Source organism: Leucopleurus acutus, assembly GCF_964270905.1.
Source record: "Leucopleurus acutus genome assembly, chromosome: 10".
Classification (NCBI taxonomy): domain Eukaryota; kingdom Metazoa; phylum Chordata; class Mammalia; order Artiodactyla; family Delphinidae; genus Leucopleurus; species Leucopleurus acutus.
Window position 1 is genome coordinate 5,473,338 of NC_139153.1, and position 16,456 is coordinate 5,489,793.

Genomic DNA, 16,456 nt, shown 5'->3' on the forward strand with positions numbered 1-16,456 from the left:
TCGGCCCTGCCCATCCCGCGCGGCCGCGTCACGCCGGCGCACGCCGCCGTCCCCGTGCGGCACCTTTGTAGCGCCGGCAGCAAACCTCGCCGCCGTCACAATTGGTTCCGCCCCAGGGGTGAGGCTGGGTCGACCCCCAATCTCGGGCACTCCTAATCTGGCATTTTCAAACCTCCTGGGCGGGTCCTGGCTAGCCTCCCAGTCCTGCGGGTTTTATCCCGGGTGCCGAGTATTAGTTCCTATGGGTCTGCCCCTTTCTCCAACTGCATTTCTTAGCGGCTTCTCACGGCCTAGAATTACCGCACCCCTCCCGAGGCCAAGCTCCCGCCTCTCCGCTGCGCACCTTAATCCCAAATACTCCTACCCACCCAAACCCTCCCTAGGCCCCTTTCTCAAACCCGGCCTCAGCTGTTCCCGCCAAGCCTCGCCTCCCACTTAAGGAATTCCTTAGCCCTCTCCTGGGCAAAATCCAAAGATTTTGCTCTTCTTCAAAATCTCCATTCCCACCCCAAGTTTTAGACCTCATTTTCTTTCCTGACATTCCTCAACTGTTCATCTTCCATTTTCTCTGGTGGAAACCCCAAAAGACATTCGTGACACTTTCCTCTGGTTGACTACATCCTGCAGATCCTGCTTCCACACCCGTCTCCAAAGCGTCCCTCTTCTCTCCATTTCCACCGTTATGGTTCCTGTCTAAGCAAGTGGCACTCCTTGCCTGGGCCCATGCACTGGCCTCTTAACTGGTCTTCTGGCTTCTGCTCCTGCCCTTTTCTAGTCTGTCACACAAAACCTGTTTTTAAAAAAATAATAATAAATTTTACCTTATTTATTTTTGGCTGCGTCGGGTCTTTGTTGCTGCACGCGGGCTTGCTCTAGTTGCGGCGAGCGGGGGCTACTCTTCGTTGCGGTGCGTGGGCTTCCCATTGCTGTGGCTTCTCTTGTTGTGGAGCACAGGCGCTAGAGCGCAGGCTCAGTAGTTGTGGCGCACGGGCTTAGCTGCCCCGGGGCATGTGGGATCTTCCCGGACGAGGGCTCAAATCTGTGTCCCCTTCATTGGAAGGCGGATTCTTAACCACTGCGCCACCAGGGAAGCCCACAAAACCTGTTTTTAAAACATAAATTGGATCATGTCATTCACCTCTATTAACCTCTCAGTAGTTTCCCATTGCTTTTTTCAAAATTTCTTTTTTAAATTGTAAAAACTTGAGATAATAGCAAACTACAGGGAAGTGCACAAAATACATATATACATATGTGAATTTTTACGTATGTATATGCTCATGAAACCAGTAACTAGATCAATATAAAGAACTTTATCAACACTCCAGAGGGCTCCTTTATGCCACTGCCCAGTCAATACCTCCCAATTGTTCAATTTTTTGAACTGTTTCAATTTTTCTTGACTTTCATATAAATGAAATAATTCAGTATGTACTCTCTTGTCTTTCTTCTTTTGACCAACATTCCGTGAGATCTACCCATGTTGTTATACACAGCTGTATGTTGGTTTTACTTTGCTGTAAAAATATTGTCTTCTGATGAATGAGCATGGTATATACCTCCAATTACTTAGACCTTTTGAAATTTCTCTCAGAAACTTAGGAAGAATATTGGAAAATTTGTAGTTTTCAGTGTACAAGTCTTCAACAACTTTTATTAGATTTATTCCCAGGTACCTAGATGAGTTTTTTTGATACTGTTTTAAATGATAGTTTTTAAAATGTCCTAATTGTTTGTTGCTTGCTCCATACTACACTCATGTATTAATTTAAATTGTTTGTTTTGTATTCTCTACACACACAATCATGCCATCAACAAATAATGAGTTTCACTTTATTTTCAACCTTCATATCCTTTATTTCTTTTTCTTGTCTTATTGCACTACTGAAAATCTCAGTGCAAGTGTAAATAGAAGTGGTAATAGTGGACACCTTGTCTTGTTCTTGAGTTCACGGAAAGTATTTAATATTTCATCATTAATTAAAATGTTAGCCCTAGAGTTTTTGAAACTCTCCATTATCAAATTAAGGCAGTTTCTTTATCATTCTAGTTTTCTTAGAGTTTTTAATCATGAATATGTCTTGTTTTTTAAATCAAATCTGTTTTTCCCCCCCCATCTATTGAGAAAACCATGTCTTATCCTTTATTCGGTTAATGTGTTGAACTATACTGATTGATTTTTTGAATGTTAAACCAACCTCAGATTCCTTGGCTATACCCCCACTTGGCCATGATATATTATTCTTTCTATAAATCATCAGATTCTATTTGTTAATATTGTGTTTAGGAGTTTTGCATCCTTATTCATAAGACATATTGGTATGTAGTGTTCCTTTTTTGTAATGTCCATGTCAAGTTTTGTACCTGAGATGTGCTGGCCTCATAAAGTGAGTTTGGAAGTCTTCCCTCTTTTCTATTCCTTGGAAAAGTCTGTAATATAGCTATTAATTTTTTCCTTAAATATTTGAAAGAACATACCACTGAAGCCATCTCAGCCTGCACATAACGTCATAAGATTTTTTTATTAAAGGTTTAATTCTGTATTGCATATAGGGCTATTCAGATTTTATCTTCTATCAGGTTTGGGAAGCTTTTTTCCCCCAAGTAAATTAGTCCATTTCATCTAAATTATGAAACATGCAGTTGTTAATAATATGTTCTTTAAAAAAATGATCTGTAATGGTGTCTCCTTTCATTACTGATATTAATAATTGGTGTTTTATCTCTTTTTAAAATCCATTTTACTAGAAATTTATCAATGTTTTTAATCTTTTCAATGGACAAGATTTTGGCTTTATTCATTTTCTCTATTGTACATGTTTTTTTCTATTTCAGTGATTTCTGCTCATCTCTTTACTATTTTCTTTTTCTATGTTCTTTGAATTCACAATGCTATTGTTTCTGGCTTCCTGAGATGGAAATTTAGATCACCAGTTTTCAAATGTTCTCCTTTTTTAACTATTTAAAGCTATAATTTTCCCTCTAAGCACATTTTAATTGTGTTCCACAAGTTTTTATGTCATATTTTCCTTATCCTTCAGTTCAAATATTTTCTAATTTCCATTCTTTGACGCGTATGTTATTTAGAAGTGTTCTGCTTAATTTCCAAACAACTGAGGACTTTCTAGTTATCTTTTCCTTACTGATTTCTAGTGTAATCCCATTGTGGAATTGTCTATTCTCCTTTTGGTTTGGTCAACATCTGATTTATATATTTTGAAGCTGTGTTTTAGGTTCAGACAAATTTAAGATTGCTTTAGCTTTTTTTTGTTTCAACACATCACTAAGAAATGTCCTTCTTTGTGCTTAGTTGCACATGTTAATTAGGGCAGTGTTATATCAGTGAAAGAATGTGTTAGAATGTGTCCAGAAATTCTTTTAATTTAAAAGTGTACTTTGTCTGATATTAATATAATCATATCAGCTTTCTTTCAGATAGTCTTTGTATGGTATATCTTTTTCCATCCTTTTATTTTCAACTTACCTGGTATTTTTACATCTAAACTGTATCTCTTGTAAATGGCATATAGTTGATTAATTTTAAAATCCTGATAATCTTTGTTTTGAATTGGATTATTTAGACCATTTACATTAAATGCAATACAGTTGGATTTAAATTTACCATCTTGCTATTAATTTTCCATTCATATAATGTTATTTATTCTCCTTTCTTGTATTCCTTTGGATTAAGTATTTTCATTTATTCCATATTTTTCTTTATTGATTATACACTTTTTTTTTTTTGCGGTACGCAGGCCTCTCACTGTTCCAGCCTCTCCCGTTGCGGAGCACAGGCTCCGGACGCGCAAGCTCAGCGGCCATGGCTCACAGGCCCAGCCACTCCGCGGCATGTGGGATCTTCCCGGACCGGGGCACGAACCCGTGTCCCCTGCATCGGCAGGCGGACTCTCAACCACTGTGCCACCAGGGAAGCCCTGATTATACACTTCTAATTATCATTTACAAATTATTCTTTTTTAAAATTATTTATTTATTTTTGGCTGTGTTGGGTCTTCGTTTCTGTGCGTGGGCTTTCTCTAGTTGCGGCAACCAGGGGCCACTCTTCATCGCGGTGTGTGGGCCTCTCACTACCGTGGCCTCTCTTGTTGCGGAGCACAGGCTCCAGACGTGCAGGCTCAGTAGTTGTGGCGCACGGGCTTAGTTGCTCCACGGCATGTGGGATCTTCCCAGACCAGGGCTCGAACCTGTGTCCCCTGCATTGGCAGGCAGATTCTCAACCACTGCGCCACCAGGGAAGCCCCTAAAAATTATTCTTTTAACGATTACCCTAGAGATTACAATATGCGTCTGTGAATTTACTAAAGTACTAGTGCCTTAAATTAGTACTAGTACCACTTCCTCAACAATGCAAAAAACCTATGATAACTCCATTAACTCTCCTATCCCATTTTGTACTATTGTTATCATATATTTTACTTCTGCATATGTTTAAACCCAACAACATATTGTAATGAATGTTGTTTTAAAATGTGGTATTCTTCATTTCTTTCAACCATTCCATGTTTCCATCTAGGATCATTTTTATTCAGCCAGAAGAACTCTTTTAGTATTTCTTATACTGAAGATCTTCCAACGATTAATTTTCTCAGCCTTTATTATATGAGGAAGTATTTGCTCCCATTTTAAAACATGCCTTTTATTTTAGAATAGTCTTAGATTTGCAGAAAAGTTGTGAAGATAGTAGAGACATCCCATACACTCCACATCCAGTTTCTCCTATTATTAACATCTTGTATCAATATGGCAATGTATGTTGAAACACTAATACGTTATTATAAACCAAAGCCCATACTTTATTCGGATTTCATTAGTTTATACCTTTTTCTGTCCCGGGATCCCATCCAGGGCACCACATTGCATCTAGTCAGCCTGTCTCCTTGGCTTCTCTTGGGATGGCAGTTTCTGAGAATCTCCTAATTTTTGATGATCATGACAGCTCTGCGAAGTTCTGGTGAGATATTTTGCAGAATATCCCTCAACTGGGATTTATCTCATGTTTTCCTCATGATTAGACTGGGATTATGGGTTTCAGGGGCGGGGGAAGAACTTGGAGCTGAAGTGCCATTCTCTTCACGTCATGTTTGGATCAGACACACCAACTACTGAAACTGGCTCAAGAAGTAGAAAATATGAACAGACCTCTAACAAGAGACTAAATTAGTAATCAAAAAACTTCCCACAAAGAAAATCCCCAAACCAATGGCTTCACTGGTGAATTCTATTAAACATTCAAAGAAGAATTAACACTAATCTTTTACAGATTCTTACAAAAAACAGAAGAGGAAATACTTCCCATTCTATGAGGCCAGTACTACACCTTGATACAAAAACCAGACAAATACATCACAAGAAAACTATAGACCAATATACTTTATAAATATAAAAACCCTCAACAAAATACTAGCCAATGGAATGCAGCAGCATATAAAAAGGATTATACACCATGACCATGTGAGATTTATCCCAGGAGTGCAAGATTCGTTGAACATATGTAAATCAATCAATGTAACTCACCACATAAATAGAAAACAAAAATATGGTCATTTCAATAGAAATGGAAAAAACATTTGACAAAATCCAACACCCTTTCATAACAAAAACACTCAAAAAAACTAGGAAGAGAAAGGAACTTCCTTAACTTGATAAGATCATCTACCAAAACCCCACAGTTAATATCAGACTCAATGGTGAAAGACTAGAACTTTTCCCTCTAAAATGAGGCACAGGATAAGGATGTTCACTCTTAACACTTCTTTTCAACATTATACTGGAATTTCTAGCCAGGGCACTTAGACAAGAAAAAGAAATAAAAGTTATTCAGATTGGAAAAGAAAAAGTAAAACTATCTTTACTTGCAAATGATATGACCCTGTATAAAACTCTTAGAAGAAAGCGTAATCATAAATTTTCATGACATTGGATTAGGCAATGGATTCTTAAATAGGACACCAAAAGCATAAGAAACAGAAGAAAAAATGGATACATTTGACTTAATCAAATTTTAAAAAATTTCTGCTTCAAATAACACCATCAAGAAAGTGAAAAGACAGTATTTAGAATATATATAGTATATCCAGAATATATAAAGAAACAAAAAATACAAAAAAAGACAAAGATATATAAAGAACACAAACTCAACAATAAAAAAAAAACCCAATTAAAAAATGGGCAAAGCATTTGAATAGATATTTCTCCAAAGAAGAAATACAAATGGCCAACAGGCACATGAAAAGACGCTCAGCATCATTAGTCATTAAGGAAGTGCAAGTCAATCCCACAATGAGATACCAATTCGAAACCACTAGGAAGGTGAAAACAAGAAATACAGACAATAACAAGTGTTGGTGATGTGGAGAAATTGGAACCCTCTTAAATTGCTGGTGGGAATGGAAAATGATGCAGCCACTTTGAAAAAAAGTTTGGCAGTTGTTCAAAATGTTAAATACAGAGTTACTATGTGACCCAGAAATTCCACTCCTGGGTATATAATCAAGAGAATTGATAACATATGTCCACACAAAATCTTGTACAGTAATATGAAACTTGTTTATAGCAGTGTTATTCATAATAGCCCCAAAATGGAAACAATCCAAATGTCCGTCAGCTGATGAAAGGATATACAAAACGTCGTACCTCTGTACAACGGTATATTATTCAGCCATAAAAAAGGAATGAACAACCAATACATGCTACAACATGGATGAACTTTGAAAACATTATGCCAAGTGAAAGAAGCCAGATACAAAAGACCCCATATTGTATAATTCCACTTATATGAAATGTCCAGAATAGACAAATCCATTGACAGGAAGCAGACTAGTGGTCGCCAGGGGTTAGTGGGAGGGAAGAATGGGGAGTGACTGCTAACAGGTACAAGGTTTCTTTTTTGGAGTGATAAAAATGTTCTGAACTTAGATTAGGTAAAAACCACAGAACTGTACACTTTAAATGGGTGATTTTTATATGTAAATTTTGTTTCAATCTTTTAAAAAAAGTAAGGCATATTGTAGATAGAAAAAGGGATCCATCATACAGAGAATAGAATTTCATGAAGAAGAAAATCAAAACAGAATTGGGAGATTGGATTGACATATATACACTAATATATATAGAATAGACAACTAATGAGAACCTGCTATATAGCACAGGGAACTCTACTTCATTTTGCTGTACAGTAGAAACTAACACAACATTTTAAAACAACTATACTCCCCCCCCCAAAAGAAAACCAAAACCAAAAAAAGGAAACAGAACAAATCCTCAAAATTATAATTTATGAACAATTTCCTGAAATAAAAAAGATACAAAACTGTATATTCAAAGAGCACACCACAGAATATAACAAAAAGGAAGCAGACTCACAGATACAAAGAACAAACTAGTGGTTACCAGTGGGGAGAGGGAAGCGGGGGGGGGCAATATAGGGATAGGGGGTTAAGAGGAACAAACTATTAGGTATAAAATAAGCTACAAGACTATATTGTACAACATGGGAATATAGCCAATATTTTATAATAACTATAAATAGACTATAACTTTTAAAAAAATAAAGTTTTATAAGTTCAAAAACTACACAGAACATACCACAAGCCTGAATAAATCAACCTAAAAAACAACATCAAGACGTATAATAAAATTACTGATCTTTAAAAAAAAAAAAGAAATATCCTTTGGGCATATTGGCGAAAAAGAACACGACTTATAGGAGAAAGAAAATTGTTTTGTCATCAGACTTTTGACAGTAGTGCTTTATACCAGAAGAAAATGGAATAACATATTAAAGAAAATGCGAGCCAAGGATTTTATATCCAGCAAAACCGACCTAAAGAACAGAGATGAGTTATCGACATACTAGAACTCACAGAGGGACTTCCCTGGTGGTGCAGCGGTTAAGAATCCACGTGCCAGTGCAGGGGACACGGGTTCGAGCCCTGGTCCAGGAAGAACCCACATGCCATGGAACAACTGAGCCCGTGAGCCACAACTACTGAAGCCTGCGTGCCTAGAGCCCGTGCTCCACAACAAGAGAAGCCACAATGAGAAGCCCGTGCACGGCAACGAAGAGTAGTCCCCACTTGCCACAGCTAGAGAAAACCCACGCGCAGCAACAAAGACCCAACACAGCCAAAAATAAATAAATAAATTTATTTAAAAAAAAAAAAGAACTCAGAAACTAGTCTTCCTATGAGCCCTTCCTGAGGAATCTTCTAGGAATGAACTTCATAATTATTAGAGAGTGAGGAAAGGACTAATAGTGAGCATGAAAAGATATTTGTGTGTAAAACTAAGCCTTAGCGAGGGCTAGAGGGGAGAGGTTATTGTTTACAATGGCAGATGCTTTGACAGTGAAGAAATAGGATAACCATTTAAATACATGAGAGGAAGATGGGGAGAGTATGTGCAAAAATTAAAAAAACCCTCTAATCATAATTAGAGGTGGTGGTATTACTACTGCTACTCTGAGATTGTGTAAAGTGGGATAAAGCATCCCCTGTATCCTTGAGACCAAGGTTTTCAGTGTGGAGGAAAAGAGATACAAATGTAATATAGAAGAGATTAAGTAAAAACACTAGTCCTGAAGTTGAATTGGAAACAGCATGTAATCCTTATGTGTATGCATGCATGCATGTGTGTGTGCACCTTTTTTTACCCTGCTCTGTTCACTGAAAAGATCAAGAAACGATTTAAAAAAAAGAATGCTAGCATATTAAAAATGTTTATTAAGGCATGGTTCCTCTGTTTCTTTTCATAGGACTAAAAATACCTCTTGGTATTGGTGTCATGAAGATGAATATATTCTCAGTTGAAAGTAACTTGCGTCACACAAACAATCGAACAGTAGCGGTGGTTTATATTAATAATGAACAATCTCAGATCCTTGTCACCTGAGCTGCGTGTCTAGCTATAACCTGTCTGCCTTCGCTGTAACAAGAGAAAGTTGGTTGAAATGATTTCTAAGGTCTTTTTTTATTGCTGTGAGTCTGATCATCATTCCATATTATTATACTGAATACGTGCTTTTCTGCACTTCAGCATACTGTGCCTTATTTAAATGCACATTAGGAAACACTTTTCTGAAGCGCCTTTACCTGCCATGACACCTTCTCTGTGGGTCTTCCCTCTACGATCGCTTTTCTCTGGAACCACAGGCATCAGGAGGCGATTGGCTAAGGAAAGTGTGTTGCCACCAAACTTTGGATTCCTCTGCAGGCATCTGAAAGGCTGAGCTGGACCTATACAACTGATAGTGTGAAAAAGTTTCCAAGATGAGAGAAAACCACAAATGTCAAAACAGTATACAGTAAAACAACATTGGGGTTTGAAGAAAGTATGTGGAAATATTCACTTATTTTACCTTGCAGTTTTCTCCCGGGAGTACAATACGGTGGGTGGAAAAATGCTATGAGAAATGGGGGGGGCATTACCTTTCTTTCCACATATCCTTATGCAGCTGCTTAAAATTATTTTAAAACTGAAGAATCATAAAGTGCATATAGTAAAACGTACAGCTTGATGTATTTTCACAAACTGAATATCCTCGTATAATCAACACCTAGATAATGAATCAGCACAACCCCAGACCCCAGGTCCCCCTCATGCCCTCTTCCAGTCAGCACCCACCACCTCGGGTAACCACTATCCCTATCCCTGTGCTGTTAATTTTTTATGAGCATGAGTCCTTCTACAATATAAAATATCAAAAGAAAAACAGTCTCAAAGTAAGGATTCCATTTATTTATCCAAAACCCAAACGACATAACCTCTTCTAGAAAACCAAAAGTAAATGTGGGTCACTAACTCCAAGAAGCTCACAGACAAATTAAATAACAGCGCTGGTGGAAACAAATACAGTGCTGCCAGCGCAAGGGAACGCTGGGGGAAGCTGAGGAAGGTTTCACAGAAAGGTAGGGCTTTGGAGAATGAGGAAGAGCTGGCTATCGACTGTTGCAAAACGTACAAAGGCTAGAAAGAAACGCTGTGAGCACAAATGAAGCTGGCTCTTTAAGACACCTGTTCATGGGGAGGCCTGGTTACAGGTTAACCCTAGCTGTTTTGGCTTCTGAAGCCACCAGTCAGAATGACATCACTGTTATCAGGTTACTCGGATGGAGGGCATTTGCTGGCCATGTAACGCGGAAAAGGAAGTCCTGGGGAACGCACCCCTCCTTGCCCAGGAGGGGAAAGCCATGCAGCGCCCAGAGGCTGGGAAGCCTATTATCAAATTCAACCACTGTCAGAAGTACATCTACAGCTTCAGCGTGCCGCCATGCTGCCCCCTCTGCCGGCAGGACGTGGGCTCCAGGAAGCTGGAGGAAGCACCTGTCAGCATCCCTAATCCGTTTACCAATGGGCATCAAGAAGAGTGTTCATTCCTCCTCAGACCAACTCAAGGGACGTTTCTTAGGTACAGTGTTTTATGTGTTGCATTGGATTGTGCAAAGCTTCCCTTCTCTGTTTTAGTCACTTAAACTTTCTTTTTCTAACGTGCTATCTACAGTGTGAGATTTGGTGGATAACCTTTTCAGCGGTCTGGTGTTAAATCCTAAAATGTTGGCCTTTTTGTTTCCTAAGAATAGAAGGGTGCTTACTTTCTTGGAATGATAAGTGCAAGAATATACGAAGGTCAAACCTGCTTATACAATTTTAAGAGAGAGGAATCGATAGCCTGGAGATTTTTTTTACCCATAGATTTTGTGCTAAGAGGCTAACTGGGAAAATGACCCAGCAGCTAATCTCATCAAAATAATACCTTTACTTCGAGTTAGTTTGTAACATTTGTGACAAGCAGGTACGCTGCACAGAGCCTGAAGGATGGCCACGTACAGACTATTTTGCATGGAGGTGCACGAAATTGAGACTAGAGCTGGTCTGTTTCAATGGTAAACGTCACCTGACTTTAAGAAACATTTCAGAAATCAAAAGAAAGGATGGTGCCTTCTTAAGAGTCCTGAGTTTACAGGTGGAATTGGAACTGGCCCTGCAGGAGCCAGGTTTCAAGAGAACAGTGATGAGTAATGGTGCGAGCTTTGGGAAGTGTGTCGTGCACACTATTGTGGTCTGATGCCCAGACCTTCCTGCCTCCTTGAAACATACTCTCCTGAGTCCCTCCTGCCCTCTAGTGCTGGTTTGGGATAAGAAAATTGGAGTTGACTACTTTCCTGCTCCCTAACTTCCTTAATCAATTTCCTTCCAGTCCCTATGGGGATGAAACGAACCGACGTGTGTACAAGGCATTGGTCAAACACTAGGGGCACAACAGACTGCACTCCTGACCCTTCCTCGGGGAGGCAGCGGGATGCAGAGGGGACCGTGCAGGCTTGTACGCCAAGAAGCCCCCCATTCCTACCCTGATTCAGACCAGCTCCAGGACCCTCTCCGAGTCTCTGGTTCCTCACCTGTAAAATGAGGACCTGCTGACCTTGCAGAGCTGTGAGGGTCAGCGAAAAGGCCTATAAAGCTGGCCCGGGTGCCAGGCATGACGCTGAACCAACACGCTCCTTCCTGTCCCAATATTTTCATACTCAGCTCAGAATGTGACTGGGAGAACCTTCATTTCTCCCTTAACCAGATTCATGAAGCCCAAACTGTTTTATAAGGCCCCTCATTCACGCTAACTTGGAGTTAGTAACTGGTTGGATTCCGAAAGCTTTTGAACAGAGCTTAAAATTCAGAATTCATTTCCTGTGACGCTGGTTCATTCAACAGGTGCTCACTGAGCAGCTGTGTGTGGGAAATGCTAGGGATGTCACAGTGAACAAGCTGCTGCCCTGCTCTCCAGAAATGACACAACACGCGACAGGCTTTCAGGCTAGCCCCTGAGAAGCATTCATCCCTTCTGTGATGTGGTGGTGACACTAACAGGCCTGGCCTCCCCCGGCAGCAGCAGAAAGGAGGTGGTGGTGTTGAAATACATCGTGTGCTTAGGCATCTTCCTATCCCCCTCAGGAACTCAGGCCAGGATCTGCAGAACCCAAGGAGCCCCCTGCCCACCAGTCCCTTGAAGGCCGAGTTCCAGACTAGTTTTTTCCCTCTCATCTTGTTTCTAAACCCTCAGGACCAACTCCCACAACTCATCTTGAGACAATTTCATCTACTTCTTAAGAGAACCAGCAGTGACTCAAAGGAATCACGGAGGCTCTGATCTAACTAGATGAGGATCCCTCAGGGCTGCCATATAGGGCTGTGCAGCTTGTGGACTGCACAAAGGCACCTGGCCAAGGCAGTGGCGGGTACCGAAGTTCAGCCTGCATTTCACTCACCCTGGGCAGCACCCTGGGCAGACCTGCATCTGCAGGAAGAAGGGGCACCTTTTCTTAATCTGTACAAAACTATCATATGGGATAGGGGTGGCCCTGGCCCTGTCCCATCACATGCTTCTGTAACACTTCTCAATCTATTAACAACTTGTTAAACTAAAACTAGAAAAGTCTTCTCTGGAAGCAGGCAAACCCTGTGAGGCAGGGACCTCATTTCCCGTTGTGTCACTAGCACTTCACTTCAAATGACAGGCCCGTAGTTGGCATGTTGCATGAATGAGAAAGAATTGGAGGAGAGCGGGAGTGAGAAGGAACGCCTGGGATTTAGGCGGGAAACAGAGAGGCTGTACATGCAGGGAGTGACCTGGGGATGGCACACATCCAGGTCCAGCACCGCGATCGGCCACCCAAGACTTACTGTTTTTCCCAGCTTCATTCTCAACCTCTGAACCCACAGGGTCTCAGAAAACTCACAGTGGCTGCAACAAGACGGCCTGGGGGGATTGCTCTGAAGAGGTGGGGCAGCCATTTGTGTCCTTGGCCATTGCAAAGCCCCGGACCGCTTGCTTTAACGAGGAACCAAACATTCAGAACTGTGGTCTGACAAAGGAGCGCGTCATTTAAAAATTACCTGACTTACGTGACACCTCTACATGGTGGCACTCAACAGGCATTTTACTCTTACAACCAGCTTGCTAGGAGCTGATGCTATTTCCATCTGACAGGTGAGAAAGTCTCGGGGCAAACAAGTGATAGCCTGGGATCATATATAGAGGTTAAATTACCTGGAGTTATACATCTGATGCAGTCTCGGGGCAAGAATAATTTCAGGAAAGAAGGGCTGTCCAGGAAAAGTGAGTGTGGCCACAGGCTTCAAGACCATATTAGTTTCAAAGGTAGAAGTCCACTGGGGTGCTTTCAGGACCCTCTCACCCACGTTGGCCTGAGGAACACGCTGCCCTCTCACCCTTAAGGAGGAAAGAGTCAGGAGCTTCCTCAAGAGCTGACAGCCGGGTGGGCCCCTCTGCTGCAGAGCCAGGCGTCATGCTGACGTTACGCTCCAGCAGGGCTGGCCTTCCAGCACACTCACCTTTAGGACTGCGGGGGCCAAGAAAATCCAGAGGGGGTGCAGGGCACTGTTTTCTACCTCACACGTACTCTTGGCCTTTCCACTAACCTGGCCTCTGGCACCGAGGCGAGTTCTGGCACCGGCCAAGAGGGGAGGCCCACTGTTCTCCTCCCACTTTAAATACCAATTCCACACGCCTAGTGTGTGCAAATGAGAGGACAAAAACGCTCTTGTTTCTTCTAGGGAGTATGACGGAAAGTCTGATCTTCACGTGGGGATAACCAACACAAATGGTAAGTGCGCTTTTATAGCTTAAAAAGTTCCCCCAATACCTGGTTAGAAGAGAGCAGTATTTCTAGAGAAAAAGTAATGTGGCAACGTTACTAACGATACTAAGTATCTGAAAGCTCTTTAATGTTTTCTCAGCCAAGAGCTGAGAAAACATTAAAAACATTGCAAACCTGTATGTTTTTTCTTAGTTTTTAAGAGAGGAAGAAACAGACATCCAGAGAGGTTGAGTTGTCCAAGACCTCATCTTGTGTTAGAAGCAGACCCTCTGCTCCCAATGCCATACTCAGCCCACTGCCACTGGGTCCTCATACTCGGGGTCTCCAGGGGCCAAGCAGGAACACCAGGGATAAACTGGGGGGACACAGCACCTGAGCGTGCGGTAGGGCCTGCGAAAGTTTACTTTAAAAAAATCAGAAAAGCAGCACATTTAAATAAAATGGTTCCTTTGGCCAGATTTAGCTTGGAGGGCACAGTCTGCAGGAAAAGGCCTGGGGAGTGCCGCCAGCAGGAGGGTGCAGGCCTGGGAATGGTGAGCGAGGCCAGCCACTTGCGGCTGCGATCAGGTCCCACAGGTGAAGTCTGATTAGAGCCCTTGCTGCTCCCTTGAGGCAGGAGAACTGACACTGTGAACAGAAACCTAGGACTGGGTTTTGAACTCATTGACTGTCACGAACAGTCAAATCTGCACCAGTCTTTGTCAGGAGGAATGTACTGCTGATTTAAGGAAGTGAGATGGACGCCTTTGTAGACAGAGAACTTCAACAAAAATATCTGGAGATGATCACCCCAGCACCTATTACTGTCTCGCTTCTCTGGGACAACCTCGGGTGCTGAGAGCAAGGAGGCAGAGGCTCCCTGGAGGAGGGGCTTCGAGAGCTCTCGGACTGCAATCGGGAAGTGCTGTCTGGGCTCCTGTTGTGTGCAGTTAGCAAGTGGCTGCTGTCCCGTTCACCGGGGTGCGTTTCCCCTGACGCCTCCGTGTGATTTTGGTTTTGGCGGCAGGAGTCGTGTATAATTACACGGTGCACGGTGTCCAGCGAGACGAAGCGGGCTGGGGGCAGAGCGTGAGCATCCCGCTCCTGCAGCCCGGCATGTTCGGACTGATGGACCAGTGGGACAAGTACCTGGAAGACTTCTCCACCACGGGGGCCTGGCTGCCTCACAGGTAGGACAGGGCCCTCACTCACCACCAGGTGCCATCACAGCTCACAGAGGATGCTAAGCTGCACTGACTTGCATGTTGAGCCTGTACTGAGATAGTAGCGTCTGTAACAGAATTAAGCAGGGGCTGAATTACTTGGGGTTTCTGCAGAGGTGAGCTAGCACACATTTCCCCGACAGAACCACAGCACTCTAAGAGCTGAAGGGACCAGACCTCAGTACTCTAGTTATTTCACTTATTTGACTCCTTTATACACTCGACATTTAATAATATGTACAGCAAAACCCACAGTATTACATTCCCTTAAAACAAAACAATTTTAAATGAGGTTCAAAATGTAAACCTATCTAAAGCTCCCCCCATTTTAAGTTTCAGCAAGTTTGAAATTAATTTATCGATTCCTTGCCCCCTTTTCACTGTAGAAGATATATAGCATACTTGTGGACTTAAACTGTCCTGATGCTTCCCTTGAAATAAGTTTAGACACTGTAGGATATCATAAAACTCAGACATGGAATTCCACTTCGAGAATCTAGAATTTCAGTGAAATTAAGTTCTCCAAATTGGGGCCTATATGCAACTTGAGTCACCACTCTGGACACCTCGGTGAGTCCTAGCTGTACTTAAGCTGCAAGCAGAAATAGTCCCAGATGCCAAGTGTCCCTCTGACCTGCACCTCTGGACACTATGTCATCAAGGGGGCCAGCACACATGGGGGCCCAGCTTGCAGCGAGGTTAAAATTATGAAAGGCCTTGGGCAGCTCAGGGCTAAGCCTTGTCTTCTCGACGCCCTTGCCCCATAAGGTACGAAGAAGACCACCACAACTGCTACAGCTACGCCCTCAAGTTCATTAACTGCGTCCTGGCCACACAGGGCGAGGAGCGGCTGGACCGGGATGAGTTCACGGAGAAGTTCGTGATCCCGAGGACGAGGAAGGCTTCCAAGTACATCATGCTCTACCGCATGATAGAAGAGCACGGCTTCTACGTCATCGAGCCCCCTGGTCCCCAGACAAGCCCACGTCCGGGAAGTGGCTCGTGCTGAGCGCGCATCGCACCTGAGAGCAGACAGGAAGTGATGTCTGGGGGTTCCCGCCTGGAACAGCTACTGGGCCTCTACATGTCTTCAACTGTGGTTAATAAAAAAGAGTTAGACGGCTTCCCTTTACGCATATTTCAGCTTACTGCAGTGTAAGAATTTACGAAATGAATAAAAATTGTTCTGGGTTTTCAAAATTGTAGGCACCACAACTAAACTGTTTTCACCATAGTTTGGGGTCCATGTTACAGCGTAAAGTGGCAGCATCTTTTTTTCACAGAGCAATGAGAACTCTTCCTATAAATTAAGTAGGGAACTAATTCACCTTTCACTGTGAATCCAGAAATTGCGGATTTGTAGGAAGAGACCCTTACAGTTTATGAAGTAATGACTGCCTTCACCTCATTGTTTTTATATAAAAAGCACATGGTAACCTTTTGACAATCAATAATAGTTAAAAAAAAAAAATAAGAAAAAAGGTCTCAGAATCTGAGCCGGGAAGCATGCACTCCTCCTGGGTCAGCCTTTCTGTGTCTACACGCACAAACAGGACTGGCAATTCCTCAATCAACCTGTTTCCCTGGCCTGAGGTGGGGAGTTGGGGTGTTGGAGTTACC

The 16,456-nt window shown here is 42.3% G+C and overlaps 1 protein-coding gene across 2 annotated transcripts; it reads left to right on the forward strand.

Moving 5' to 3' along the window:
* Positions 1–10,208: 10,208 nt before the first annotated feature.
* MKRN2OS (MKRN2 opposite strand) lies at positions 10,209–16,456 on the forward strand (the record flags this gene model as incomplete). 2 transcript variants are annotated; one of them, XM_082847769.1, is made up of 4 exons in its annotated part: positions 10,209–10,426; positions 13,591–13,640; positions 14,641–14,803; positions 15,605–16,456. In XM_082847769.1, the coding sequence occupies 4 exons, from the start codon at positions 10,209–10,211 to the stop codon at positions 15,843–15,845; spliced, it is 672 nt and encodes a 223-aa protein (XP_082703895.1). In that variant the 3' UTR covers positions 15,846–16,456. The 2 variants fall into 2 exon arrangements, with proteins under 2 accessions (XP_082703895.1, XP_082703896.1); XM_082847770.1 differs by lacking the exon at positions 13,591–13,640 and having other exon boundaries at positions 10,267–10,426.